Source organism: Coccidioides posadasii, chromosome 1 (genome assembly GCF_018416015.2).
Source record: "Coccidioides posadasii str. Silveira chromosome 1, complete sequence".
In the NCBI taxonomy this organism is placed as follows: Eukaryota; Fungi; Ascomycota; class Eurotiomycetes; order Onygenales; family Onygenaceae; genus Coccidioides; species Coccidioides posadasii.
In genome coordinates, this window is record NC_089407.1 from 7,653,918 (window position 1) to 7,681,360 (window position 27,443).

The window sequence follows — 27,443 nt, forward strand, 5'->3', positions numbered from 1 at the left end:
TCGTATTGTTTAGAAAGGATCTCGGAGACTGAAGATAAAGCAATCTTTTGCGTATACGGAGTATAGGGCCTCAAACCACTGCTTCAAGGCCTTGTTGGAGAGGGAAGGATCTTAAGTTAGTTACTAACAAGGTCATGTGACCAAAGCTGCTGTTCGGCATTTTTATTTATCCGCGCCGAGTCTTATCTCTTATCTGATTACTGATCATCGTCATCAGGCCCTGGCGGCGATGATGTTGGAGGTATGGAGAGGCCTGGTCTCCTTTTCTTGCTCTCTTTCTTCCCCTTTCCCTTTTTTCTTATCGACCTTCAACTTGTATATAGCTTTCGGGTTGTCTTAATTCATTTTACTTTCGGTTTTTCTTCTGTCCTTCATCGATAAGCCGCCTCGTTCGAGTCGCGACTGAGAGTGACCTACTCCCTATGATCTCCAAATTCGAGACGCCGGGATTATCTCGTGCGACTGGACACCCACACGTCATGCAATGAGGGTGATCATAATACACCTTAACTCTCAAAATGAAAAGTCCAAATCGTGATATCCCTAGGCTCTCTTCTCTGGAGGCGGTCACAATTGATCTGAAACCGTGTCCATCGATATTTGTCTTGCCGACGCATCTCACCCTTGAAGAATTACATGGAGTGGAGGAGACCCTGACAGCCTGTGGTGCTCTTGTGACCTATGACATTAGGGAGGCAGGCTTGGTGCTTGGGAAGCTCTCTCAAAAAAAGCGCGCTGCCCTAGAACTTCGTGCAAGGGGTCTATGGACCGAGGAGATCTCTCATCCGGCTGAAACTCCCTGTACCCCCCCGGTGAAAAGGCGTCGCCTTAATAGCCCTGCAGGCACGGTTTCACCAGTGAAAGAACCTCAAACTATTGATCTAGATTCAGTGTCTGAGTTCGAAGGGTCCGATAGACTGGATTCTCCGAAGAAAAGTCATAAAAAGGTATTAAAGCCACCGGCAACTCCAGCTGCTTTGGCTCCAGCATCAATTGATCCTCCGCTATCTCCACCTCACGACAACGATATACGGGTGTTGAGGCTGGAATGGCTACGTGAATCACTGGCAGCGAGGCACTCCTTGCCCATGAAACCATATACCGTTTATTATGCAAGCAAGCAACCGCGGCCCGATACCACTAGCTATACCACATCCCCTTTGGGACTGGGTTTGGAATGTGACACCGTCCACTCCACGCCTCAAACTCCTTCTCGAAAAAGAGATGGAGATTCCCTAGGGATCCTCGAACGAGCGAGGGCAGATGCAGCGACAGTCCCCCGGCCTCTCCTAGTTCCGTCCGTGAAATCTCAACGGGCAAGGTTAAACCATGGAAGCAGGCCAAGCCAGAAGCTACGCCCGAAGCTATACCGAAAATCAACGTCCGAACATGAAGGAGCTACTCCTCTCCCTCCCGCTCCAGATTGGGTTCGTGACAATGTGCTGTATGCATGCCTTCGGTCTGCCCCTCTCCACCCACCCAACGAAGGATTCATCAATCAGCTTCTCAAGATCAAGAGAATCCGAGAGCTCACTTTGGATGAGATTGGGGTGCGAGCCTACAGTACCTCTATAGCGGCGATTGCTGCGTATCCTTACCCTCTTCAAACACCCGAAGAAGTCCTGACTATCCCCGGATGTGAGACAAGGATAGCAAATTGGTTTGCAGAATGGAAGCAGAGTCCTGATGGAATACTGGAAGCAGCGAACCAGCTTGATACCGATCCTGTGTATTCCACCTTGAACATGTTTTACAACATATGGGGAGTCGGTGCAAAGTCAGCCCGGGATTTCTACTACCACAGAAATTGGCGCGACCTTGATGATGTCGTTGAACATGGCTGGGATAGTTTGTCTCGGGTTCAACAGATCGGAGTTAAATATTACGATGAATTTATGGAGGGTATCACACGAGCAGAAGTCGAATCCATCTCGCATGTTGTGCTTGAGCATGCTCGCAGAGCGAGACCAGATTCTGATTATGACGGGAAAGGCATCGAATGCATTATTGTCGGTGGTTACCGAAGAGGCAAAGAACGGAGTGGAGATGTAGATATCATTCTCAGCCATCGCGACGAAGGTGTCACGCACAACCTTGTTTACGATGTGGTATCTAGTCTCGAGGAAGACGGTTGGATCACCCATACCCTCGCATTACATCTTACCAACACCCAGCGCGATCAGCAACCGTTACCGTACCGCGGTGAAACTGCAAGAGGGAAGCACCATTTCGACACGCTTGATAAAGCCCTGGTTGTATGGCAGGATCCACACTTCGATTCATCAGCAGCTTCCGAGTCGATATCAGAAGAGCATGAGACAATAGCCCAACCCAGCTCCGACGAACAGGACGATAAAATCGACCTCAGCGATAAAAGCACTTCTGAAACTCCGTCACAAGAGCCGGCTATTACCAGAAAAAGGAACCCAAACCTCCATCGACGCGTTGACATTATCATCTCGCCGTGGCGGAGTGTTGGGTGCGCAGTGCTCGGCTGGTCCGGTGACACAACATTCGAAAGAGATTTGCGTCGGTATGCCAAGAAAGCCTATAATTGGAAATTTGATTCAAGCGGCATTCGAGCACGGGAGGGTAGTGGAGGACGTGTGATCGACTTGGAGAGTAAGGGGGAAACCTGGGAGGAGAGGGAGCGATTGGTTATGGAAGGATTGGGGGTAGGATGGAGGCCCCCGGAAGAAAGGTGTACACGATGATTATGGTTATTGAATTTCAGGAACGAGGTAACGAATATCCATCTATCGGAGGAAGAACTGGTTTCATTTCCTCCCATATTTCAAAATCTGCGATGCAAGAGCTCTTTTTATGACAACTCATGAGACTTGAAAAGTGAAATAGTTTATTATGATAACGATTCCTTCCCCAAAGATAGGGGATCTTACATATGTTTCTTAAGAAATTACTCCTGATATCAAATAACATCCATCTACAATTGAACGCCCCGAGGGTCAGTGCAAACGTAACCAGAGTCGGCCTTGTCCATCGGTATAAGCTGAGTCATTGTTGGTTAAAGTATGGCTTCGGCCATAAAGCAATAAGTCCATATATCTTACAGTCGGTCAAGATAGTAAAAGTACACCAAATCATATAAACAACCAAAAGGAGCATTTACTGGAGCACAACCATGCCTTAAGGGACTCCTTGGGCAAGGTGCTCGCCTAGAGAAGAGAAGGAAATGCCATCCTAATCAATGTAGAACGATGACAATAATAAATCAAAAGGTATAAATACAAAGCACAAGGAAGAAGCTTAGGCAGTAAAGGTTTAGAAAAATAATCATCAGATCAAGAACGCCTGCTACAACCGTGACAGACACCATATATATTCCCAAAGTATTAAGCCAGGAACAAGACACAAAGCACATGAACCTAAATCATTGGTCTTGAACTCGCCATCTCACCATATTGTCCTCGACCTCTCGTCGTATCATACGCATTAACAACTCTCATCTGCCCGCCTTCATCGGCCTGGCTGAAAGCATATCCACGCTGCTTGCGCATTCGCTGGACCTGCCTGACTTTGCGGATCGCTTTCTGGAATTGTTCCATGCGTGGCCGGTAGTCTTGGACGTTGTACTTCTGGATCTCTTGTACATGATGATAGCTTTGCGGGTAGTACATCCGTTTTGCATATTTCCAGGCGAAGTCACGAAGAAGGCAGATCGCAGGCAGAACGATTGCCATGAGCCAGAACGTAGGCAAGGGAAACAGATGAGGAATTATACCTTGGTACTCGGTGGAGAATCCGGCGCCGATATTTGGTGCAGCGTAAGCGTATGCAGGTATGAATCCCATCCAGATGAGGAAAGATCCGGGAATGGCGAGCACCGTATATTTGGTCCAGATGTTGGTAACGAGGGCAGCTTTCCCGAGAACAGTGGCAAGAACAGCGGTATATAAAGCTGTACCCCAAACCCAATGCCCTGCAACCGTTCCATCTTTGGTTGGCAGGTCGTAAAGGAAGATTGCTTGCGAAAGGAAATAGGCGATCAGAGAGTGGTAGAAACCATTTCCAACCCAAGAAAAGAAACTGTGCATCTTGAAGAAAACGCCCTTCTGCCCGAGTTGGTAGAGTTGTGGATATCGGTCAAGCAGCCTTGCGGAAATGAACTGGTCGAAAATGCCCATCGCGAAAGGTGGCAGGACGGTGAAAAAGACATTATAAAAGGAAAGAGTCCATGATTCGTATATGACTTGGCCAGAAAAAGAGTTTTGGAACGAATACTGGAAGAAGTTAGAAGGATGTATGGAACGAGAAGATGCTCTTGATACATACCCAAAACTGTGTCATGTATAGCGCAATATTTTTATAGAACGAGTAGAGAATCACTTTGCTAATCCGTTGATAACTCCATGCACCGTGAACCAATAGTAATTTCCGAAGGAAGCGAAATTGAGCGATTGAAACGTCAGCACTTCGCGCTGCTTGAAGGCCTTCAACACCACTTATTCCAACACCGACGTGGGCGGCTTGGATCATAGAGACATCGTTCGCGCCATCCCCAATTGCAAGGAGGAGTGATTTGAGGTGTCGCTTGACAAGCTTAACAACCAGTGCCTTCTGCAAAGGTGACACTCGACTATACGAGTATTAACATATGAAAGTGCTTGATCAATCAGTGAAAACAGAACATACCAACAAATAACTGCCTTGCACTGAACAGCAAGGTCCAAGAAAAGCTTCTCCATATCCCTTTCCAAAGCAAACGTCAACGACTTCCCGTCAATAACAAGTGCAAGAGTTTCTATGTCTGAGCCAGTTTGACTTTGTACTGCCTGCAGTTTCTTTGACAAACTCTCGCGCGTCCCTTCTACATTCTCTTCATTAATGATCAATAAAGTCATATCTTCTGAAATTAGCTTGCAGCTCATGCCAATGTTAATAGCTGTTTCCTGTCGATCCCCAGTCAACACCCAGATCTTGATCCCTGCCTGCTGAAGTGTGTGGATCGTGTCCGGAACACCGTCCTGCAGCCGATCCTCAATGGCGGTGGCACCAAGAAGATAAAAGTCCTTCTCGATGAGTTCAGCTGCTTTGTCAAGTTCTTCCGCTCTGTTCCCACTGACGGTCGTGGCAGCTTTATCGAAGATCTGCCACCACTGTTGGAACTCTTCCTCAGGAATTTCTCTCATGGCAAGACACAATGTTCGCAGCCCTTCCGATGCGTATTCTTCCAAGTGCTGAAGAGTGACATCTACAATTGGGTTGTTTGAGTGAAGCCGCTCGAGAATCACTGTGTCGGCACCTTTGCAGTATATTCTAATTTTTCCATCGGGGCATCTGAAAATCGTTGACATACGCTTTCTTGTTGAGTTAAACTCACAAACGGCGAGCAATTCGTACTCTTCTTCCTCTCCATTGGCGGAGATTATCACGGACCGAGGTTTTCTATTCGTAAATTGATAACCGAGCAGAACTGCGCCTTCAACCAACGCTCCTTCATCGGGAGACGCGGCCTGGTACTTGATTTCGCCTGGTTTTTCATCTTTGCGTTCAGGAATAACTGTGTGGCACGTAGAAAGTAGAGTTAAAAATTGTTTGATAGCATCTCGAGTTTGGTGCGATTCCAGATTCTGTCTCAATCTCTTGAAATCGTACATGGCCGTATCAGAATCATCGTCATCGGTTGCTCTTCGGTCTTCTGGAACCACTTCTGCGTACTGAATGCCACTAATAGAACACTGTTTGAACTCCATCATATTGCAGGTTAGAGTGCCAGTTTTATCTGAGAAAATATACTCAATTTGTCCCAACTCTTCCACGAGAGAAGAGGTCCGGCAGGTAGCAGGAGTGTCCGTTTTGTCGTAGTAGATATCGAGGTCGGAGTTGATCAAGAAGGCGTGACAGTATTTCACGATTTCTATCGTGACGAAGAGGGAGATAGGTACCAAGTTGGAGTAGAGAACCCAGTAGGTAAAGATATCCGAGAAGAATTGGGCGGCAGCATTGACGTTTCCATAGTCCAGGTAAGAGAGGTTTTTTGAGGCCGTAATTCGAACAATCAAATCTCCAATGGAACTAATTAGACTGAGAGCGATGAGGATGGCAACAAGCATCAAAATCTGCAAATTTACCATACGCTCTACAGCGGTTCTTTTGATCGGGGTTGCAGTTGCATTGCGCATGAGCTTTGTTTCATGACCAGTGAACACTACCACGCCGTGGATCCAAGGAGTATTGCGTAGCGTTGCTCCACGAAGAAGCAACTGATCGGGAGCAAGTGGAAGTTCTTTCTCTCCACCACCAGAATGCATGGTTAATGTGGCCTCGTAGGTATATAAGCTGCTATTGGGTTGTTCGGATTTCACTCGACCAGCCAGTCTACTAAGTTGACCTGGGCTGACAAGGTCAGAGGTTTCAGGTATTGCTTGCTTGACTTTCAAGTTTGTTTCTCCATCTAGATTAGCCGTCTCGATGTAACAGAGGCCTTCCGGTTCCGAACTTGCGAGAAGTACAAGATCTGCGGGGAACGGCTCCTCCGATTCAACTCTGAGGATGTCGCCCACGGAAACATCAATCCATCTGGTTTCTTCAAAGCCGGTCCCACGAAGGACTCTTGTTTTCGAATAATTAAGAGATTTATCAGAATTTTTGCGTTTAAAATCTTCTATCAGTTCTTTAATAGCTGAAACAAGAAGGACAATTATGAGAGGGCCAATTGTGGTGTAGCGATTGGTCGGCGAAATGTTGGGTATCTGCTGGAGGGCAGCGGTGAACAAGAAGAAAAGGTTGGCGTATTTCGAAAATTGTTCGAAGAGGAATTTCGGAAGAAATGTGAAGACATTGTATTTGGCGGTCGAGATGTGATTGTCCACGTACTTGTTGGCTTGGTTTGCAGGGGAGTTGTTGAGGTAGATGACACGGGGTCCGAGCGTCGCAGGATCTGGCTTTCTTCGTCCGAAGCCGAATTTGAAATCGCCAGCGCTGCGTCTCTTTGATTTCGGTCTTGGTTCACCTTCTGTTCCGACCGTATCTGCCCTTGCTCGCGCCCCGGCTTCAGTCAAAGGCAGGTCCATTTCAGAATATTTAGGCGCCATCCCAAGCATAGTTTTCGCTCTCCCCACAAGCCCTCCTCCCAAGGTAAGGATACTATTGCGATCTCTTGCCCGTGCATCTCGGATCGGGAGGTGGTCTCCATCCAGGTCGGCCTCGGGGTAATACCCTCTCTCATCGTCAAAGTCGTCTATATCGGAATATCGTTGATAGTTGTGCAGGTCCGATGTCTGGGAGTAGGTACGAGTAGCTGGGCCCCCGCCATAGAATTGGCTACTCGCCGATGGTGGCTGTAGGCCACCTTGATGGGGGACATTGGACGACGCACCGGCCCTTGTGGACGGATGCCTGCCGCCAACAAATTCATCGTAGGAGACTGACGCGCGTGGAGACGGAAGATCAGAATCGTCGATGTCATAACGTTCAAGGAGGTGGTCATCATTCACGGGAGCGCGCTGTCCGGAACCGTATACCGGAGTGTCATCGAGCTGGAGAAGATCATTGTTGCCGGCAGCGGATGGATGGCCTCCGGGTGGCCTACCGCTGGTCATATCTCCGTGGGTTGCAACGGGATTACCGCGATACCGTTATGGTTGAAGTATGTCGCAGCATGGAAGGCAGGAGTAAAAAGGGAAGAGAAGGGGATCGATGCGAGTAGGGCCCTGCTATCCGTGAAATTAGACAAGTCACTGTCCTTCTCGGCGGCGTGCGCTGTGCGGCTTCGTTGGGGTCTGGGCAGGTTATCGGGGGGAAAACTGCGCACGAAAACGGTTGCCGGAGTAAAATCGTCAAGTGTGGGTATCGTTACGAATACTTCTGCCTCCGATGTTATAAAGAAATTCAGCGGCCTGTTTGAAGAGATGTGTTCTGCAGATGAATGCGGTTCCATGCAGCCACAGCTTGGAAGATGGTTGATGCTCACACCCTTGAAACGCTGGCTGAATCCAACCACGCTGACTGGCCCCAATCTCGCAGCCCACCCCTTTCGGTTCAGTGTGTCAGCGGCGACGATGGCATCGCCCGCGCTCCGTGCTTCAACGAACCTCTTAAAGGTGAATATCGTAAATAATCTTGATGCGAGAATCGGATTACAGTTCTCCTGTATGCTCTATGCTCTACTCTATACGTAATACAAAAATCTACACACAGACAGGCCTTATTTGGCGGGTTTCTTTTTTTTTTTTTTTTTTGTTGGACCTTTTTTGGTTTTCTTTTTCTTCTTTTCCCCCCCTAGAGATGAGTTACACGTAAGACTGCAAATCCACCGCTGCTCAGCCACCCTGTCGCTCTCATCTTCATCTCTCTCAGGCTGAGCCCGTCCTCTCGCAAACATTTAAGTGCGGAAGTGGATGGCATTCCGGCCTTGGCGACCCTCTGTGGCCTATGGGGCATAGTAGAAGCAAACTGTCAACTCGGCAAGCCTTCCCCTTCGGAGAGCAACCCTTTATCCAGCCCCTGCTCCTATTTTCAGCTGCATCAAAACTTCTATCGATGCTCCCTGCGGGGGGCGAGTCTGCATTGCAAGTCGCCCAAGCTTTACGCGCTCTGTGAATATGGTATCCCGATCTTAGTTGGATGATCCGGCAAGCCGGTCATCTCTCATTCGCTGCGCTCGACTCAGCACGCAGTCCCTTTTGATCCCGCTTCTTCGAATCCTCTCCTAACCTCTTTTGAACAAGGGCGTTCAGATCTCTGACCTTCGCCAAAGCGGCCGTAGAGCAAGCAACCATGTTTAGGGGGTCTGCAGGTGTTCCTTCAGCTTTCGTGTAGAGGGCTATTTCGCCCGTTTTGTCCAAGGCGATAATGACAGCACCCTCGCTAACAGCCTCCTCGCTTGAAGTTGCATCCATGAGCGTGATTTTGCCTTCATCATACAGGTTGAAGGTTATGGATAATGGCACCTTCGTGAGATTAAGAGGCACCGGCACTTTCTCTTCGGGAGAATAAACAGTTACCTTCCCATCACTGACGGTCGACTCAGGGATGCGGAAATGGAGAAGTCCAGCCATGATGGCAAGGCAGCAAATGTCCACCAAGCCGCCATCGGCGTCAACGATGTGAACATCCGCTCGGACGTTCCAGCAGCTTAGACCCTTCGCTATGCACAATGATTCTGTGTCCAGAGCATTCGATCGACGCACAATTTTGTCTAGCGTACGGGAGAGTTGCGTCTCCAAGTCCGATTGTCTAAAAAGAGAAAAAAAGCTACCGTTAGAATACGCTGCCAGAGCAAACGAAATCCAATCGAAAGTTGGAATAAAACCCTTCGGGATTTATACCGCCCTGTCTCGAATCCCGGGAGAGCCATATCATTCAGTTCAATAGACACAGTAAAAATGCCATCGCTGTCTCGCTCGGGGCGGGGTGCTGTCACTTCGGCGGATATGCGAACAATTACACTATACAAAACCTAGCGATCAGCAATGCAAAGCTATATTGAAAGACGTCGGCATCCAACAGGCAAATTAATTGAGATAGCAATCACTCACCTCGTCCTCCCGAGCTGGACCTTCACGTGCCCATACTCGTCGCCAAAGGTAAGGTTGAGGGGACGAAATTGATCCAAGGCTCGACCGTCAAGGCGCACATTGTTATGCAAGGCCTCAAGAATAAATGAGCGTTCGTTTGCCGAGAGCTCTGTATCCCTGGCCATCGTTCAGTTAAAGCTCACTCGCCCGCAATTGCGACTGGAGAGCGGGAGACACGCAGATCACCATCAAGTACTACCTACTAGGTAGGGCCGTCACGAGAAACAACGGGAAAACGTTATTGCGGTCACCATAATTTTTCCAAACACCCTCGTATGGAGTACTCCGTACTGGCTTTTCATTCTGCTCCGGGACCACAGACTATTCATGTTCTGTAATGAGCTAGACTACAAAGAGACTAGTGTACAAACAAAAGGGCTCGGGCGCCAATTTTTCCGACATGCTCCTGAGGTCATGATGGAGGGTATATATATACTCGTATGCTTGTCATATGCTAAGCTACCTAAAGGGGAATTTCGTCTACCTAGTAGGTAGTCTATGTGAATCACGTGAGCGATGGGTTAGTTCCGGTACGGAGTATATTTATTCCGAAACTCGACGCAGCTGTGACCTCAAGCCGCGTCAAAAGAAAGCAAACCAAACTGCACTTCTCTACGTATTGAACAGGATAGCAACATTGTCTTAATCAAATGCAGTGTCAGTTCTCGGCTCAGCCAGGAACTCACAATGACAACAGGTGTGTATTTCTACTTAATCCTTGATAGCCTTGGCACGAATCTCGCTAACACTTTGGCAGCACATCGACCAACGTTTGACCCTGTAAGCCAGATATGCGGCACTGCTCTTGCGATTCAAGGCACTTACATTATGGCAGGCCCGGGGAAAAGAAGCACTACGAGGACCCGCCTATCATCAACGACTCCTTCCGGCACATACTCACCTGAAAGTTCGGTGAGTGACCGTGAATAAGGTTTTGGAAGCTATTCCTACTGACGCTGATCACAGGAAACCAGGACAAGGCGGCGATGCAGATACCGAAGTTCGCGATCTTAGAGCAGAGCTTTTGAAGGCGGAAGCGGCCCATTTTGCGAAAAAGGCTGGTATCCCAGAAAACAAGGCCCCAGCTCCGTCGATAGACGCACAGACCCCAAAACACCTTCTAGAAAATGGCTCGGATAGTGGAGATCCTATAGCAGCCGAAGATTTTGAAGCAAAACGCCGTAGGATATTAGAGGAGACTCGGGATATTGATGCGGACTCGGATGCGGATGAGAGTGAGAGCAGTGAAGAGGATAGGTTCGTCATTCCCGGAAGCCGCTTAGGGTCCTCTATCCTGACAGTTTGACAGTGATGATGAGGAGGATGAAACAGCAGAGTTAATGAGGGAATTGGAGAAGATCAAGCGAGAAAGGGCTGTGCAAAAGGAGAAAGAGGTTTGCCCCGCTAAGCCCTGAATGCTTTTGGAATGTTTCTCATAACCTGGTACAGGAACAGGAAAAGGCGGCAAAAGAACAGGAGCAGCGCGAATACGATATTGCAAGGGGAAATCCCTTGCTAAACCCCCAAGATTTCAATGTGAAAAGGCGCTGGGATGATGATGTCGTTTTCAAGAATCAGGCGCGAGGCACAGAAAACAAAGGACAAAAGGAGTTTGTTAACGTATGTACCGGCCCGTCACCTCTAGAACTATCAAAGCTAATATGAAGCTCTAGGATTTACTACGATCCGACTTCCATAAACGGTTTATGGTGTGTTCTGATACCGCTCTTCATTCTCGATTTCCGTGCGTGCTGACTCGTCTAAAACTAGTCTAAATATGTTAAATAAAATCGCCACACCCAAAGTACTTCCAACTCCCTGAATACCTCCATGGACCTGCGACACTCGCAACTCCAAGCAAGCATGTTGTATTTCTAGTGTAGGTGTCTTGGGGCAAATAGTGGACGAATGCATGTGGCGTCGCACAGCCACCAATGCAGCCATCCCCTGAATGGATGTGGCGAATATCCCCAAACTAGTGTGACTTTCGGGTGGAACCAGCCACATGTATCCGCCGGGATCACTCCAGCAAAATCGTTGCATTTTCGACGAAGTGGGCCAACAAATGACCCCGGCCTTTCTAGTTTAGCGAGGAGCTTTACGGAGTACGTTTCATGCATTTCGATCTGGATCTGGATGTTCAGCGGGGCAATCTTTGGTTGACTGCGGGGTTACGACGGAAGAATCAACGTCATCCATTGGCTGCCGACGGAGAACAACCTTTGGTACTGTGATGCGCAATGAATCAAGACATACATAGAGGGCGATGGGCCACATAGTCCCAGCATTTGCCTAGTTATATTTGGAATTGGGTTTCGTTCTTTCCCAGATGGGGGGTTGATGCTCAGCTGCGCCATAATATTCCATAGATCGGTCATACAGGGGGCATGCGTGTGGTGTCGGGAGCAGAGGGGATTGGCGCCCACTATTTCATCGGGTCTCAACAGCTTCGTCACGATGCTGAACGGGACATAAAAGCGGGTGCTTTCCCTTCTGTTCCCTCATTCTCTTTCCCTAGTGATCCGTCATACTATCTCGATTGTATTTCTCAATTGGAACCCATTTTTTAAATTAAATTCTCGGCTACCGCTTAACCCAGCTTGATTTCTTGCTGTTTTGTAAATCATGTCTTACAACGATAACGGCAACTATGTATCCAATCCCCTATACCCGTGCTCCGATTTTCGCATTTTAACCTCAATATTCTAGGGTCGGAGCACCAGCGGCTATGGAGGCAATGACAGTTCATATGCCGTGAGACCCCTTCATATTCGCTTACGATTCCTCAAGCCCCGTGCAATTGAGTATTTTTGAACAGGCTTTATGATCCCTACTAATGATATATGGATAGTCTTCCCGTCGTGATGACGACTACGGTGTAAGTCGGCTAAGCTTCCCCAAAGCAATATTTCATCTATATCTCTAATACGATATCTCTGCGTCCAGTCTTCCGGCCGCGGAAGCTCCCACGGGGTAAGTTTTAGAGTGCTGGCGAGTTCCCAACGGTTCTGACCTGGCTAGGGCTCTCGTGGAGATGGTACCTATGGGTCCAGCAGGAGAGACGACGACGACAATTCATATTCAAACTCCGGCCGTGCTGGAATGAGCGGAAGCTACGGATCTAGCAACAAACGTGATGATGATTCCTACGACTCATCACGCCGTGATGACAATGATACGTACGGATCCTCTGGCCGTACCAGCGGGAACAATTCCTATGGTCCTAAAACGAGAAATGATGACACCTACGGATCGTCTGGCCGAACTGGTGGCTCTGATTCCTATGGATCCGGTCGACGTGACAATAATAAGTCCTATGGATCATCCGGATATTCTGGAAGCGACAATTACGGCTCTAACAAGAAGCACGACAATGATACATATGGATCTTCAGGTCGCACTGGTGGCGATAATACGTACTCCTCGAACCGTCATGATAACGGCTCCTACGGGTCTAATAATCGCGACAAGGACACTTCCTACGGCTCGTCTGGCTATGGGTCTAGCAAGAAAGATAGTGATGATTCATATGGTTCCAGCAAACGTGACAATGACAAGGACTCCTATGGTTCATCCGGCTATGGGTCTAGTAAACGCGGCAACGATACACACGGATCGTCCGGATATTCGGGAAGCACTTCCTACAGCTCTAGCAAGAGAGATGACAACGATTCCTACGGCAGACGCGATAATGATTCTTCATACGGGTCATCTAGGTACGGCTCCGGCAAGAAGGATGATAATCCTTACGGATCTAGCAAACGCGATAATGATACGTATGGGTCATCCGGATATTCAGGAAGTACCAGCTATGGTTCCGGCAAAAAAGATGATAACAACAGCTATGGCTCCTCGGGCTATTCCGGGAATACCAGCTACGGATCTAGCAAGAGAGATGATTCATACGGGTCTAACACCCGTGACAATAAGTACAGCTCGTCAGGCTATGGGAGCGGGCACCGTGACGATGACAGGAACGGTATGTTCCCCTTAAGCAGTTAAACTAAACATTGGCTAATCTACATGTGGAAAGTGTAGAGTCCATGACAAGCAAGATCCTGCACAGAGTGGGTGATGTGATTGTAGACAAGATCAGTGACAGGATTGAAGGAAAGGGGAAATGAGCTTTTATGGTCGACAAGCTGTATTCTGGATATAATATTTTAGTATCTTAAAGACAATGAGTTCCGCGTCATACCAGCTTCATGTCATACTTGCATTAGAATAACCCCTTGCCTCTCATAAGGGGCTATGCCAGTCCGGATGTGGTCCTGATTAGTAACGGTCAGAGCGATCAAACAATGCAAAAGTACATCATCCCGAACAATGGAAAAACGGCTCAGAGTCCTGAATACTCTAGCCCTTCAATTGGTCTCAAAATGGATCCGCAGCAGCCGACATCCAAAGCATTCCAAAGTGTGTTTTACAATGCAATACCGTGCACAAGATGTGCTAATTAAAACCAACCTAACAGACCGTATAAACGCGGACATCGCCCAACTTCTCCAGCGATTCGAAAATATCATGGCTGCTGCCACGGTACGGTCCAGGGGCTTTCTTTGCGTACAGTCCTTCCCAGTGGAGCTAACTTGTCTCTAGGTGGATAATCCCAGCCATACAGCCTCGGCCATAGAAACATATCAGCTTGACGTGGAATCAACTGCTCTTGTCCGTACCCTCGAGCCCGTCCTGCCTTGCTTTACCTTATAGCCTTCCTTCGATTTTGAGCTAAACCGTTTCTTTCAATTCTAGGTCCGCGCTGTGGAGGACATCTTGGCCTTGACCAGAACCATGAAAGAACTATGGCTTTTCGGAAAATTGGATATGTTGGGCGAAGATGAGAGGGATGTAAGGAGGAGAGAGCAGCTAGACAAGGATGTGGAAATGGTGAAGAAAGCCATTGATGAACGGCTGCTGAAGTTTCTTTCACAGTCACTTTCAAGAATTTAGCCAAGCATGGAGGGATTGGTATTACTCGGCGTTTTTTGGGAAGTTTCGGGACTGGCTTGTTTTGTGAAATGGCTCCAAATGGCGGCATATTTATTCGGAGTTGGTGGAGACAGCTTTCTCGAGATACCCAGGTTTTCAGGCGATGTGAAATACCAGAATTTCTATTCTATAACTAATTTGATATTCAAAAGGCATCATGGAGTCGTGTTACAAGAGACAATGTTCAGCTCAAGCATCGTAGCTTGGTTTGGGTCGCGAGCCGCGTCTTCCCACACCACACTTCGAACTCAAAGCGTACAACTCGGTGCTTACAGGTAAATCTGCCCCCTGAATTCTTAGTACATGATTTGATTAAGCAGTAGACGGACGAGTAGCGTTTTCCTTGCATGGAGGCCATCATCGCGGGCTTTACCATGTCTCCCCATTGCCCCTCAGCATTCGCAAACTCCGCAAAACTACCGCCGCTTACGCTTGTCGTCGCAACAACACCAGTCACCTCCCATACAAACCCCAGTATTTCTCGCCTTGGAATCGGGAATTGTGGAACACTTCCATGGCCTCGCATAAAGTCTGACATGAGCTTTTTTGCACGTATAACGACGCGCCCGCCTGCCGCAGCCCAACCCCAGCTCCATACCCCTAACGCCCTAAATGCGGTGATAATGGGAAGGAAAACATATGATTCCCTCCCTAGCAGATTTCGACCACTTCCGAAACGGTTGAATGTTATTATAACGCGCGACGAGTCGGGAATGGTATGCGAGCGGGCGGCAGCAGAGTGGAAGGCTGCGAGAAAAAGAGAGTGGGAAAAAGCGCAGGAGAAGAAAGATGAATTTAGGACAGAGTCCAAGAGCTGTTCGTCTACGGAGAAAAATGATTCAATCGAGGAATTGGAGAAGGAAACCCCTGATGTCCTTGTGTCTAATGGTATCGGATCTGCTCTTCTCGCCCTACGAGATAGCTTCAACCCTTTTTCCCAGAATGGTCGACGAAGTCTCGGGAATGTCCTTGTGATTGGCGGCGCCGAGATATACGCATCCTCTTTAAAACTAGATCCCACTGGCCTAGGTTGCAAAATGAGGATTGTCATGACAGATGTCCGTCGGCCTACTTCGGAAGCCGAGAAAAACGATCCATCACGATCCAGCAATGGCTTTGAATGCGATACTTTCTTTCCAATTGATAACCTAGATGGAAACGATGAGTGGAGACGGGCTTCTGCGGGCGAAGTATCAGAGTGGGTTGGCGAAGCGGTTCCAGAAGGCTGGGTATGGGATCAAGACATTGCTCTTCGCTTCCTCGGGTATGAGCGAAGGTGAGAGTAGGTAGTGGCAAATACACGCGTGCTTGATCTACTTCTCACATATCTCTAACCTTTATTGCTGGGATGGAGTGAACTACCCCAGCACGCACTTTACCATGAGCTTTTGGGCAAAGCATCAGTGAGTTACAGTTAACACCGAGCGGAAAACTGAGTCACTTGGCGCCAAACAATATTTCCTTCCCTCATTAGGGGCAACATAGTCTCCTTACAAGCCAGCTCTTACGACTTAGCTAGCGCTTATATATATCCTTGCCTATTCTTGCTTTATTTTACTTACTTCTCTCATACCATGTTCATCTGATAGAGAAAATGAACCAGGCATCGATCGGTTTGCGCACTTACCAATATGAACAGCTTTGAGGCTGACTGAAGACTGAAACACAGCCTCTCTCTCGTCAAGAACTCCCTTGGGAAAGGGTATGGTTTGCAATGCAGAGTATATTACTGATATTTTCACCGTCAAGATGTATATTTTATGATCCCTAGCAATGCGCACACTACTATATATATAAGTTCAGGGAAACACAGAGTATGTTATCAGGTCACATGTGGTACAAACGGGCTTCCAGTTTATCTCTTCTGATACCCTCTTTTCCTTTTCACAAAGTAGGCATGTACTTATTTCTACATCTATTAAAGAATGTATTTTCTATTAAAAAGGAATGGTCAATGACTCAATGAGCAATGTATCACCTATAAGAGCCATTCCGCACAACCAGCATGCTCAAGGGATAGCTCCGCAGTCTGCTTTAGTCCAACCTCACAATTACAAAGCTATCCCAAATATGACCACAGGGTTCTGTCCCCTGATGGTGAGGGGAGGCGCCTCCAATACATCCATCATTTGGGGGAGCCTTTTTTTCCAAGCATTTTAAACAAATTTCCACTGCGGGACACTAGGATCAGGAGATGTTCTCTTTCTTTCTTTCTTTCTTTTTTTTTTTCCCATCCCTTTTTTCTCGCGGTGCTGCCTGTAAATGAGATGCTAACTCAGCGACCCTGTTTTGTGAATTTTTATTTCTCACAATGTCAAGTGAACTCAGCATAGATGGAGCTAACATATAATGTTATGACTCCTAGTAGATTTTATCTACTTCACAAGACCGATAAAGTCTCAGACCAAGTTGTGAAGGTATCTATAAGGCCACTATCTTGCCATGCTCGCCCTGTATCTGTATGTAAACCAAGAAAAAAAAAGGAATGAACAGAGAAGCTATAACACTAATCTCTAGGTGCCCATAAGGATATCAGACAAACGCGCCAGCTATCCAGCTTAGCATTCTAGAAAAGAACCACACCAAAAGGGAAAACAAGGACTTCTGGTGCGGACCAAACATATCAACAGGAAATATTATTGACAAAAGAACATCCAAAGCCAGGTACTTGCACTCGCTCGCTCTCTTTCTGCGAACACGTGTTTTACCTCTGACAGAGCTACCAAGCAGCTCATGCTTCTTCGGACTTGTGGGTTTCTTTCATAAATTTCACGAACCATTTTTTGTGAACCAGGCCAGCATATTTTCCGTCACGGAGTACACACATGTATCGTAGGCCTAGTTTCACAAAGCATTGATAAACAAGGTTGATCGGGGAATGAACATCCAGTGCCACAGGGGACTAAAATGAGATTAGCTGTTGTACCAAGAGAAATCGAGTTCATCGACATAGGAGAAAATAGTGGGGTATACCGGGTCAATGTAAGGCGTAAAATCCGTCGGTTCGAATCCCTCCTGCTCTTCGACACTGCTCCAGCCAGCCCATGTTGAGTGCATTGACATCAAGCACATCGCATCTTCTGTTTCTAGTTTATCAAGCGCGAATTCAAGCTCGGGAGCAGGGATAAACCCGACAAGAATGCTATCACGTAGGATAGGAAGACCACTATCCAACTCCCCACCACGGAGGAGGATATCGAGTTTTGTACGAAGCTCCGAGGCAGGAACGAGAGGAGACTCGGTAATATCAATAATACGGGATTTTCGAACAGAAGGCACGATTTCACCGAGTTCGGCGTCGGTAATCGGATTTAGGTTGTTATCGAGATAGGGATAAGAGTTCATGTCCGTTAGGAGGTCCTAAACTTGCGGTTAGGGAATCTGGAAGCCATTGTTTAATCGTTGTACTTACGTAGATACTCAGAGGCTCCATTGCGTTCGCCGTCCATTTCGCACATAAAATCGCAAGAGAGAACGGAAGTACGTGATCAAGGCTACCGGTTAATTCAAACAAAATCACAACTAGGGTCACAGACAGTCTAGTCACGCCGCACATCGTGGAACCCGCTGCAATAAGGGCATATACTCCAGGGTTAACGCACGCTAGAGGGCCTCGAGAGCTTGGGCAGCTTCCAAAAAGGAAGAAATTTGGATAGTGAACAACAAAATATTGGGCAATGTGGCCCACGATCCTGCCCATCATCCCTCCGACAACCATTGACGGCACATAGATACCAGCTGGTACCTTAATGCCAAACGTCACAATCGTCAGGAAGGCCTTGATAACAAAGGCGATAATAAGGTAGCGAATTACTTGTGGGATTTCTTCCTTCGTCGGACATAACCCTGTATTGCTTGCCTGGGCGTAATCGCAGGGACTTGCGAGCTCGAAAAGGAGCTCAGATACTGCCAATTTCGTATATCGGTTCCACCAACTCATAATACCGGTTAATAACGCGACTAGAATTACTTCCAGCATTGGCCATCGCTTGATAGCTGGAATCTTTCGAAATGACTGAGCCCAAATTTTTGATGCTTTGATAAAGAGCGCTCCCGCAGCTCCACCAAGCGCACCAAGAATCATAAACAATGCAACTTCAAATATTTCCCAGTCTGAGACGTAGTGTACTTGAAACAATACAATCTTTCCGGTACCGTATGGGTTTAAAAATTTTAGGGAGAGGGCGGCAACCTGCAGCATGTAAGCGTTAAGGACCATGATGTGTGTCTGGAGCTTGGTTTAAATTGAACCTACAATACAGCAGAAAAATGTTCGAAAAAGGGTCTTAGGAGGGAAATAATAGCTAGAAGTAGAACAAGTTAGCACACTCGAACATGTTCATGCTTTTGAAGATCACATACCTAACTTCCTCCAAACTGAATAGAACGCCTCCAATTGGAGCTCCAAAAGCAACACCAACACCACTGGCGGCACTCGCGCTCAAAACTTCACGCCGTTTGCCGTCATTATGCTGATACTTTGAAAATATCCGACAACAAATATTGCCAATAGCAGTGGCAATATGCACATAAGGACCTTCCTTGCCAACACTCAAACCAGATGCAACGCTAAGAACCAGGGCTAGAGTCTTTATGATTAATGTTTTCATTCCAAGATAACCATGAATAACAAAGCCACTAAGAATGACTTTGACCTCTGCAACTCCACTGCCTGCCGCGGAATAGTAGACCATTGGCGGTGCAGATTCTTCAAAATCGGTTACGCTAGCATCTGAGCCAGCTTTGCCGTCATTTCGGCTGAAAACATCTGCTGAAGAACCAGCTCCTCCTGCAGCCAAATCTTCGTCAAGTGTGGAGAGCGAAATTGAAGATGGAACAACTGTCTTGGTGAGAAGAGTAAGAAGGCAGGATGCAGTAGCCAGAATAACAGCCCAGGCGACGAAGGCAAGAAAGTCTACCCAAGCATTTTCTGCTTTTGGAAGCCGGAATATATCGGCCCACGTACTCCAAGATGAGCAGTCATCTTCGCCAAGACAGCAGTGATGCTTACTGGAGAACCAGTTGTCTGTGCAAAAGCCTTCCTTCAGGTCATATAGAGCCCTTTCGGTCACATCCACGAAGTATGCAAAACAAGCGGTCACGATACCAATGACAGCGACGAGAATCCATCCTTGGGCACCGTCCAGCCAAGCCAAAAATCGACCACGGATATCCCTTCGGCTTCTCAGCTCGCGGAGACGTATTCCGTCGGCGATGGTATCATGGACCCAGTCAGTGGACGTAAACTGATCGTACCAAACCCGATTGTCTGAAAATCGGGTCTCCTCCTGTGAAAGAGGGCTGTTGGACCATTCAACCGCACCATTAGGGCCAAATTTTGTAGCTTGGGAGTTTGCACGGCTATGATTTTTTGACATCCGAACACTTCCAGCCGCACTGTTATGCCTGAAGAAAGCATCCGGCCGCGTCGAAGACGGTATCGTGGTATAGGAGCGTTGTGTATGATCGCCACCTAGGAGGCTCGATCTCTCGCCCATGTCCTGTGAGCGTCTCGAGGGTCGATCTAATCCGGTGAACTGAATGCCGTGGCCACGTCGAAGGGTCGACGGCGACGGAGGGGAAGTTACGGGTAGGAGGGCTGAGGATTCGTCGTCCACATCGTCGTCTATCCGACGTTCGGCCAGCGACCGCGAAGGTGAAGAAGTTGAACGCGCCATTTCAAAACTCAGAGCCTAAACATGATCCTTTTCGGGTGCACGCCACCTATGTCAATATTAGTTAGCACTCTAGGGAAAGCTGCGACGTGCTGAAGCTTATATCAGATGAGAAGCGACTGTGACTAACGGGGGCTGGACAGAAGGCCCATTAAGGCGTGTCTCGTGCCCAGCTAAGATTGCCGGGAAAATGACGATCACAAGGTGCAGTAAAGAGGGTCAGCTTTGAGGTTTCAAAGTTAGCTGCAGGCATATCCTGCAAATGGACAGCTGTTGGCAGGTTTGGGAATATAATGTGCTATTAAGAGGGTGTGGACGGTAAGAGACATACTCACTCTGATTGACATCTAACCGTCCAACGCCAACAGTCGAGTATGCTGGAGAATCAGCTCACGGAGAAGCTGCAGTGAGGAGGCGAACAGGGGTTGGCGACGGTGAATATATCATCTGATGCCTCAACGCCAGTGCCTTGCTTCCGAGACCCTCGACTTTGCTTGGCGTGGAGACAATTCGCAGAACCGACAGGCCCAACCCCTACCACCACCACCACCACCGCCACAAGAACAATGACGGCCAGCCACCACCGGTGATGTCCTTGGGTCCCGATTATTGGTATCGGCTGCCACCTCAGCTTTGACTATGATCTATATAATTCAATAGGAATGCCATGCCTATCTCCGTTGATTGATTCTTTTTCCTCGGAGGTCTTTGCTTTGTTTACTTTCCAGCCAGCCAGCAGGCTTGCACAAAGTGCTTAATTATGCAGTTCAAATTTCAAGCTTGAAGAAGAACAAACACCGATACTCCAGTCGCACAGCAGGTGAACCTGTTCAAACAGCAGATTCATGTTGGGTGGAGGATGAATTAAATGGTCACTTCTAACAAACTAAATGTTGAGGCAAATAAACAACAACAAACACCATCCGATGGTGCCTTTGCGAAACTTAGCTGCAACCATATCAAGTGCCACCCATAAACCCGTCAATGGACCCTCTCCCGAAAAAAACGAAAGGAAAGGAAAAAGGAAAAAGAAAAGGATAACCAAGATTCTGGATCAAAGATTTAAAGGTACGCACTCTGTGAAAGGTTCATGTTTCGAGCCATCCAAGCAGTCTAGGCACTGCCAACCATGATAGAGGATATATTTCGGCGCCGAAGGGTGTTATATCTCCTTCAGCTCTTCGGCCCGGACGGAGCACGGAGGTGTTGAACTCTTAACTGTATAGTTTACTCCTCTTGGCGCACTTTGGTCACTTCCGGAGAGCATAAGCTCCTCGTTCCAAAATTTTGCCAAGGAGCATTTCTCGTGCTTCATGGCGCTGGTGTAGGTGTTCCTTTTTTTTTTTTTTTTTTTTTCCTATGACTGTGAGCCTTCTGAGGGCTGTTTACTCCTCACACACTTTGGAAAAGTCATCGATTGCATCTCCCTGCTCACACTCCAGCTATCAGCCATCAGATTGTGATCTGGTCCAGGGCCGTCGTGCCACAGCAGCGCGCCCCGGCGCCGCGACGTGCTTTTCAACATGGCCCTGGAGGTGATGATGTCATGAGGGATGCCCGATTAACTAGCCTGTTCCGTGTTAAGCGGTAATCTTCGGTGCTGATTTCCGTATTCTTGGCACGGGATCCCCCGACAAACATCATCCTTTTCTTTCCACGGATGGCAAACAGCATCATCCTGTTTGCTGGTCCTCTTGAAAGCACTATCATGCTCAGTTATTGATTCGAGTGCTGGGCAGCAGAGGTCTAGATTTTTGCTTGAATGGCATATAGATCGTCATAAAGGACCGTAAAGCCTCGGGCGGAGCGAACATAAATGTTTGGCTCTCCACCCCACAATTTCTTCGAGTCGAAACTCGCACCATACTCAAGTTAATTTCCCGGTTAGGAACAATGTCCACGGACCGCTCTCTGGACGGCGCTGCTGCTCCGTGTCCAATGTCCATCACTTTCGATCAGTTCATTATTTTCGGGGATTCCATCACTCAGGGAGCCTCGTCTCAGGAGAAAGGCTTTACGTTTCAGCCGGCTCTTCAAGATGGTATGCCGCCCCTCACGGATCGCTACGAAGACAATACCCTTTTGAACCAAGCAATGCCTTTGAAGATGGAGAACTCAAATGCTCTCTTGAAATGCAGTGTATATAAGGCGCCTCGATGTCATCAACCGTGGATTTAGGTACCCATAATCCACCTGGAAACCTCAAAAGTGTCTTTTCCCACTCTGACAAAACCAGCGGATACACATCCCCGCAGGGCTTGACTGCCTTAGGCCAGTTTTTCCCGCCAGTTGAGAAAGACAAAGTCCGGCTTATGGTATCTGCGTGCCCTCTTATGATTGCATTTCTCCGGCGTCAGAGCATATCTGACCTTACCGCGTAGACTATCTTCTTCGGCGCAAACGACGCAGTTTTGCCCCCCTATGACCAACATGTTCCACTGGAAAAGTACCAGCAAAGCTTGAGGGGTATTATCACTCATAAAGCGGTGAATGCGCAGAAAACCAAGCTCCTTTTGCTTACGCCGCCGCCAGTAAACGAATATCAACTTGAATCCTACGGTCGTGAAAGTGGTTATTCAACCCTCACGAGAAAGGCGCAAGTCACAAAACTATACGCGGATGCCTGTCGTGAAGTAGGAAAATCGTTGGATACCCCCGTGGTAGATATCTGGTCTGCCTTTATGAAAGAGGCTGGTTGGACCGAAGGCGAACCATTGGCCGGGTCGAAGGATGCGCCGCCCAACAAGAAACTTGCCGAGTTGTTGTGTGATGGTAAGCAAAGCCCTACCTGTGTTTACGCCAAATGACCTACAGCCTGGCCCCATCCCCTAACCCAGACACCCGCTAAAATGCTCGGTAGGGCTTCATTTCACCTCGGAAGGCTACAAAGTCATGTATGCTGAAACCATGAAAGTAATACGGGAAGAGTATCCAGAAGAAGCGCCAGAGAAGCTACCGATCCTCTTCCCACCGCGGCTCGAAGCCCCCGGGAGTTGATAGTTAGCGAACGGCTTTTACCTGAACTTTCTCCCATGACCTCTTAGTGGCATACTATTGCATGAATTAACGACCCCGTAGTTATGACGCTACTTGATATAAAGGGCTTGTAATAGTTATATAGCTCAACGAGCCGCTCCGGGGGTTAATTGTAGATGCCGCGTAATAATAGCTAGGCAATCTGTCACGCCTTTCATGTCGCGTAGCAGCGAAGATAAACGCCCGTTTTCATCCAAAGTGACCCCAAGCTGCCATAGAGAGGCACTGATAATTGAGCCAAAACCGTGTCCTTGCATAGATAAGCTAGATACAAGCCCGCTGCCTCTCCGGTAGCCCACGCTCTGTCACTGGCTTCGGTCAGGACGGGCCAGGAAGCGCCCTAGGGAGGAAAAAAGAATTTCTCCGAGAGGTTGCACGACATCGAGCGGGTTGTTCTGGAAAGCCAAGCCCAAAAAGCCAAAACCCACGCATGCGCTAAGCCCAACCAGGCTCAATTCTCCATCTTCCGATCGATCTCAAGGTTGGATTTGTGCCATCTTTATTGAGCCAATCTGGAGGGAGAGAGGTTGCCAGAAAATAACATCATCATCATCATCTTCATCATCATCATCAATCCCATCAACAAATTCTCAAGAGGCAGAAACACCTCCAGGCTACTACGTTCCTCCTCCAACTGCCGCCGCCGACTTCCCTTCTTTCATCACCTTTTCAAGCTCTCTCAGTAACTAAATCCGCCACCACACCACATCCACAGTCTGCTTTCACGCCAGAGTTAGATGAAACACTCTGTGTTAAAGTTCTCACCCTTAACAAGCTCTTTATCATCTCTCTGGATCAACCTGGTGAAATTTTAGCGACCCAGCCCATCTCCACGCTTTCAACCTATCCCTCTGAAGCCATCCTGTCAAAGAAAGCTACCCTCAACCACACGGCCATTTTCTTCGTCACAAAAGAACAGCATCATCCTTCCTGACAGCTCAGCCTGCTCTTAAAATAAGGCTTATTCTGCTCCCAGGCTACCTCCATACTGAGACAAGTTTCACCCCTCCTCTTTCGGTCCTATATCTACAGTCTACCTCAGCCTTTTTTCCATCACTCCATCCATCTCGGCAAACCAGAACACGACTAACAAAGTCACTCGGTCGCTATCATCCTGTCTCTGGCTAGAAGAGGATTTATCTTTATTTCGATCTAAATTAGCCCCCTTCCCCGACGTTACAAGCCTGAATTTACATGGTACATCTGATCTTGCGAGGTGGGGAGCAAGGGGTTGTTTATAAATCCAGATTCAGCCTGGGTGGGCGGGGGCCTTCAGGCCATCTCGCGAAACTCGGTGCGAAGCTGTGAGACTGGCAAGGAGTGGAAAAGACGTCTAGTACCTGGTTATTACCAAGTCTACGGATACAGCTACTAGCTCTTCTGGTCTTTTCGCAGCTGTCGCGTTTGAGGGGGAGCATCCCGGATGCTTGAGGCAGTGCAATCTTTCTCATAGATAAGCCTCTTGTCCTCGAAAGTCCTTCTTGGTGTGCCAACAAGCTGGTTATGGATGCGCAGTATCCTTTCGCGTCGAGAGAAGATATCTGGCGCGTCCACGAGGAAATCAAGGATCTCTACGCCACCCAGCTAGAGCACGGAGAACGGATCGCAAAATTAGAGCGCCGCAGGGACGATGATGCCCGCATGAAAAGTCTTTGGGGCCCATTTTCTCCTTTTCCTTCTACTGTTAGCAATCCCCCGGTTCAAGGTAAGTTGGCCCTAGCCACGGTCAACATAAAAACCTTTCTAACTGCGGATGCTTCTCTGGCAGAATCCACATATAACTCACCATCCGAGCCGTTCAAAGGATTCGACCAAGGGCATCAGCATAACCCGGCCAACAATCTGATCCTAGAAAACGAGGAGGACACGAGGCGAGGTGCTTCAAGAGCGAATAGTGTGCGGTTCGACGAAAGCTCCATGCACGGGTATTATAACCACGCCAACCGATCCGCTTCCGAACTTGCTCCCATGAGAACCGCAAGTGGATTGGGAGGTCACCCACTTACCGAGCGCTCGCTTTCCCATCGGTCAGACGGCAATAAGAGTTCCTCTGGACAGTCGCATCGCACATTCAGCCTAGGCTATGATAATGCTCGAGCGGATGGGTCCACGACAGGAACAACCATGACCCCGCCTCCTGGACTTTTCATATTGGGCCCCGTTCCTTGCATTATCCGATGCTGGCTCACGACCCACTTCTCGAACGACTCCTTGCTATATGCTGCGATTTGTAGTGGATCGCACTCTTCTGCAATCAGTCAGCGTATGATCCAGAAACTGGCGCTCGAAGGGGACATCGCAGATAAAGATGGTGCGCGGTGTATCAAGCTGCCTGTATATTTCCCAGAGGCGAGTATTTGCCAGTCGTCCTCCCGCGCTGGAAGCCCTGCTCCACACCTCCCGGCCATTACGGTCCAGTTCATGGTTCGTGAGGCACGCCCAGACGATGACAAGACTATCCAAATCTTCATCGGCAGCGATGTTTTGCGCCTCCATAATGCGGACATCTTGTTCTCCCGAGACAAACTGCTTATTGTAGACGATGAACGAAATAGGATTTCTGTGCCGCTCGTCCGTCCTGAAAGCCAGGAGGTGTTTAAAACTTTATCAACCGTCCCGCAATCGCATCTTTCACCTGTTTGCGAAACTAATGGTAATGGAGGTGGCAACCACGCCCTCGGATACGAAAATGGTGATACAGGGATGACAAGCAAGCCGAGCCAGTTCAATCTGCCGCTTCGAACATCGACTGACCCCATTATTTCCCAATCAAGGCGCTCTGCTCATTTTGCGGATAATCAGGACGACCATGGTCCCGATGAAGTGCACACGAAATCTACCGCGGATGAGAAAGCTCCGGAAAAGTCTTCAAAGGCTGAAGGCACCGGCGTCTGGGGACCTTGGAGACGTGATCAGCCGGTCAACAAAAGCGAGCCAAGTCCCTATTTGGCTACCTATCAGCGGAATGTCCGAACACGGAATATGAAGGTGCTGAAACCATCTAAACCACTTTCATCATCACGCCAAGTTTCTGGTGGCACTGCGTCGTCCGGTGGAGAACCATCGTCCAGCGGTTCTCTGGATGGCGGTAGCAAGGCTGCGAATGGCGATTTAAGGTCTGAAAACCCGTGGAATAGAGCTCGCAGTTCGAATCCCGTTGGTGGTGCCTCTGCGTTTGGCTGGCTCAATTCCGGCCAGGGAAAGCCGGCTGCCGGTGGTACTGACTGATGAATTGGTGGCATCGTCATCATCACAACATCGCAAGAGCAACCAGAGCAGAGAAAGGTCTAAATGACCGCCCTTGCTCTGAGCTCAGAGCCACATTGTCCCTGCCCTGGTTGAACTTGAATGCGCCTGAGATGGCTGTTCATTTGGAAGTATTCTGCGATTGCTCATGAATTTTGATGCTTTTTGTGGCTGAAGGACGTGTTTGTTTGCTGGCGTATGAATGCTTCACCTCTCGCTGAAAGATGCCAGAGAGTGCACGGTATCATGTGATGGAACCATTATGCTGTAGCTAGTTTTCATACTGTCAAGCCTGATGAACAAGAACCAACAAGGCCTAATGAATTGATAACTAAATGAAATAGAAATATGCAAGATTTTCCCAACCACAGGTTTCCTTTTCTTTTTTTTTTTTCTTGCTGTTTTCCAGCTGGGTGTCATGTTTGATCATCATGGCGTGGGCAACCGTTGCAAACAGAGCAAACAGCGCTTTCCGCTTCCCCACACCACGCTGTGCCGTTTCCCCGCTTTCTCCAAGTCTCTTCATGCCTAGGCTGTTTGGCTCGGAGGTTGCACACCGGATATAAAGCGCAAATTCGCCGTCGGCGTTTGCATCCTATCCAGACAACACTTAAATCCTGCTTTGTTAGTATTTTGGCTGTAATATGCTACTTGGAAGAATACCTTTGGCTCCAGCATCCTCGTTGTTCTCTACCACCAGCAGAAGCCAAGTTCAGATTAGGCGATTGAATTCAATTGCACATAAAGCAATGGCAACTTCAAAGAATACCCGGATCAGTCAGTGCTTCCTTTTTCTCATTTAGTGCTGTCAATCAAAGAAAAAACACATCCCTTTGCCATGAAGATGTTTCGAAAACTGGTGCTAACCTGGGTTTGCAGAGAATCCGGCTCTGTTGTATGTATTATCCACCTAGTGCCAACTGCTCCATTCGATATATCCCGAGGGATCCGTACGCCC

The 27,443-nt window shown here is 48.2% G+C and overlaps 10 protein-coding genes across 12 annotated transcripts; 7 read left to right on the top strand and 3 right to left on the bottom strand.

Annotated features, from left to right (window-relative positions):
* Window positions 1-244: 244 nt before the first annotated feature.
* D8B26_002312 (uncharacterized protein) lies at window positions 245-2,837 on the top strand. Its single transcript, XM_003066224.2, has one exon. It carries the CDS (start codon window positions 519-521, stop codon window positions 2,712-2,714), a length of 2,196 nt encoding a protein of 731 aa, XP_003066270.2. The 5' UTR covers window positions 245-518; the 3' UTR covers window positions 2,715-2,837.
* Window positions 2,838-3,241: 404 nt separating this feature from the next.
* Window positions 3,242-7,723, bottom strand: D8B26_002313 (uncharacterized protein). The gene is made up of 3 exons (XM_003066225.2): window positions 4,654-7,723; window positions 4,294-4,597; window positions 3,242-4,241 (listed from the first exon to the last, which is right to left on the bottom strand). Exons 1-3 carry the CDS (start codon window positions 7,560-7,562, stop codon window positions 3,387-3,389), a joined length of 4,068 nt encoding a protein of 1,355 aa, XP_003066271.2. The 5' UTR covers window positions 7,563-7,723; the 3' UTR covers window positions 3,242-3,386.
* A 360-nt stretch (window positions 7,724-8,083) lies between these two features.
* Window positions 8,084-9,696, bottom strand: D8B26_002314 (uncharacterized protein). The gene is made up of 3 exons (XM_003066226.2): window positions 9,501-9,696; window positions 9,291-9,410; window positions 8,084-9,198 (listed from the first exon to the last, which is right to left on the bottom strand). The coding sequence occupies exons 1-3, from the start codon at window positions 9,662-9,664 to the stop codon at window positions 8,604-8,606; spliced, it is 879 nt and encodes a 292-aa protein (XP_003066272.1). The 5' UTR covers window positions 9,665-9,696; the 3' UTR covers window positions 8,084-8,603.
* A 530-nt stretch (window positions 9,697-10,226) lies between these two features.
* CWC15 (complexed with cef1p) lies at window positions 10,227-11,327 on the top strand (the record flags this gene model as incomplete). Its single annotated transcript, XM_066123789.1, has 8 exons — window positions 10,227-10,236; window positions 10,297-10,319; window positions 10,375-10,451; window positions 10,506-10,796; window positions 10,849-10,933; window positions 10,989-11,159; window positions 11,213-11,248; window positions 11,310-11,327. The coding sequence occupies 8 exons, from the start codon at window positions 10,227-10,229 to the stop codon at window positions 11,325-11,327; spliced, it is 711 nt and encodes a 236-aa protein (XP_065979864.1).
* Window positions 11,328-12,164: 837 nt separating this feature from the next.
* On the top strand, window positions 12,165-13,663 carry D8B26_002316 (uncharacterized protein; the record flags this gene model as incomplete). The annotated part of the gene is made up of 6 exons (XM_066123790.1): window positions 12,165-12,191; window positions 12,249-12,293; window positions 12,391-12,417; window positions 12,486-12,512; window positions 12,561-13,518; window positions 13,578-13,663. The coding sequence occupies 6 exons, from the start codon at window positions 12,165-12,167 to the stop codon at window positions 13,661-13,663; spliced, it is 1,170 nt and encodes a 389-aa protein (XP_065979865.1).
* A 177-nt stretch (window positions 13,664-13,840) lies between these two features.
* D8B26_002317 (uncharacterized protein) lies at window positions 13,841-14,683 on the top strand (the record flags this gene model as incomplete). Its single annotated transcript, XM_066123791.1, has 4 exons — window positions 13,841-13,955; window positions 14,014-14,078; window positions 14,139-14,207; window positions 14,292-14,683. 4 exons carry the CDS (start codon window positions 13,841-13,843, stop codon window positions 14,487-14,489), a joined length of 447 nt encoding a protein of 148 aa, XP_065979866.1. The 3' UTR covers window positions 14,490-14,683.
* Window positions 14,684-14,902: 219 nt separating this feature from the next.
* On the top strand, window positions 14,903-15,877 carry DFR1 (dihydrofolate reductase; the record flags this gene model as incomplete). Its single annotated transcript, XM_003066229.2, has 1 exon — window positions 14,903-15,877. One exon carries the CDS (start codon window positions 14,903-14,905, stop codon window positions 15,806-15,808), a length of 906 nt encoding a protein of 301 aa, XP_003066275.2. The 3' UTR covers window positions 15,809-15,877.
* A 1,015-nt stretch (window positions 15,878-16,892) lies between these two features.
* On the bottom strand, window positions 16,893-20,746 carry D8B26_002319 (uncharacterized protein). Its single transcript, XM_003066230.2, has 6 exons — window positions 20,539-20,746; window positions 18,891-20,252; window positions 18,784-18,832; window positions 17,941-18,720; window positions 17,502-17,888; window positions 16,893-17,430 (listed from the first exon to the last, which is right to left on the bottom strand). The coding sequence occupies exons 2-6, from the start codon at window positions 20,204-20,206 to the stop codon at window positions 17,260-17,262; spliced, it is 2,703 nt and encodes a 900-aa protein (XP_003066276.1). The 5' UTR covers window positions 20,207-20,252; window positions 20,539-20,746; the 3' UTR covers window positions 16,893-17,259.
* Window positions 20,747-21,909: 1,163 nt separating this feature from the next.
* On the top strand, window positions 21,910-23,446 carry D8B26_002320 (uncharacterized protein). 3 transcript variants are annotated; one of them, XM_003066231.2, is made up of 6 exons: window positions 21,910-22,021; window positions 22,092-22,244; window positions 22,342-22,381; window positions 22,440-22,518; window positions 22,585-22,975; window positions 23,064-23,446. In XM_003066231.2, the coding sequence occupies exons 2-6, from the start codon at window positions 22,097-22,099 to the stop codon at window positions 23,198-23,200; spliced, it is 795 nt and encodes a 264-aa protein (XP_003066277.2). In that variant the 5' UTR covers window positions 21,910-22,021; window positions 22,092-22,096; the 3' UTR covers window positions 23,201-23,446. The 3 variants fall into 3 exon arrangements, with proteins under 3 accessions (XP_003066277.2, XP_065979867.1, XP_065979868.1); XM_066123792.1 differs by having other exon boundaries at window positions 21,910-22,244; XM_066123793.1 differs by having other exon boundaries at window positions 21,910-22,244; window positions 23,085-23,446.
* A 1,296-nt stretch (window positions 23,447-24,742) lies between these two features.
* Window positions 24,743-26,801, top strand: D8B26_002321 (uncharacterized protein; the record flags this gene model as incomplete). The annotated part of the gene is made up of 2 exons (XM_003066232.2): window positions 24,743-24,944; window positions 25,008-26,801. 2 exons carry the CDS (start codon window positions 24,743-24,745, stop codon window positions 26,465-26,467), a joined length of 1,662 nt encoding a protein of 553 aa, XP_003066278.1. The 3' UTR covers window positions 26,468-26,801.
* Between the last annotated feature and the right edge of the window lie 642 nt (window positions 26,802-27,443).

Coding starts and splice junctions, on each gene's coding strand:
- D8B26_002312 (XM_003066224.2), top strand. CDS start 519: ATGAAAAGTCCAAATCGTGATATCCCTAGGCTCTCTTCTCTGGAGGCG.
- D8B26_002313 (XM_003066225.2), bottom strand. CDS start 7,562: ATGACCAGCGGTAGGCCACCCGGAGGCCATCCATCCGCTGCCGGCAAC. Junction 4,598..4,653: donor TGCAAGGCAGTTATTTGTTG/GTATGTTCTGTT, acceptor ATACTCGTATAG/TCGAGTGTCACCTTTGCAGA. Junction 4,242..4,293: donor TATACATGACACAGTTTTGG/GTATGTATCAAG, acceptor AACTTCTTCCAG/TATTCGTTCCAAAACTCTTT.
- D8B26_002314 (XM_003066226.2), bottom strand. CDS start 9,664: ATGGCCAGGGATACAGAGCTCTCGGCAAACGAACGCTCATTTATTCTT. Junction 9,411..9,500: donor GTCCAGCTCGGGAGGACGAG/GTGAGTGATTGC, acceptor GGTTTTGTATAG/TGTAATTGTTCGCATATCCG. Junction 9,199..9,290: donor CCGGGATTCGAGACAGGGCG/GTATAAATCCCG, acceptor TTCTCTTTTTAG/ACAATCGGACTTGGAGACGC.
- D8B26_002319 (XM_003066230.2), bottom strand. CDS start 20,206: ATGGCGCGTTCAACTTCTTCACCTTCGCGGTCGCTGGCCGAACGTCGG. Junction 18,833..18,890: donor TTCAGTTTGGAGGAAGTTAG/GTATGTGATCTT, acceptor TTCTACTTCTAG/CTATTATTTCCCTCCTAAGA. Junction 17,889..17,940: donor TGGAGCCTCTGAGTATCTAC/GTAAGTACAACG, acceptor CCGCAAGTTTAG/GACCTCCTAACGGACATGAA.
- D8B26_002320 (XM_066123792.1), top strand. CDS start 22,097: ATGTCCACGGACCGCTCTCTGGACGGCGCTGCTGCTCCGTGTCCAATG. Junction 22,382..22,439: donor GTCATCAACCGTGGATTTAG/GTACCCATAATC, acceptor TGACAAAACCAG/CGGATACACATCCCCGCAGG. Junction 22,976..23,063: donor TGCCGAGTTGTTGTGTGATG/GTAAGCAAAGCC, acceptor AATGCTCGGTAG/GGCTTCATTTCACCTCGGAA.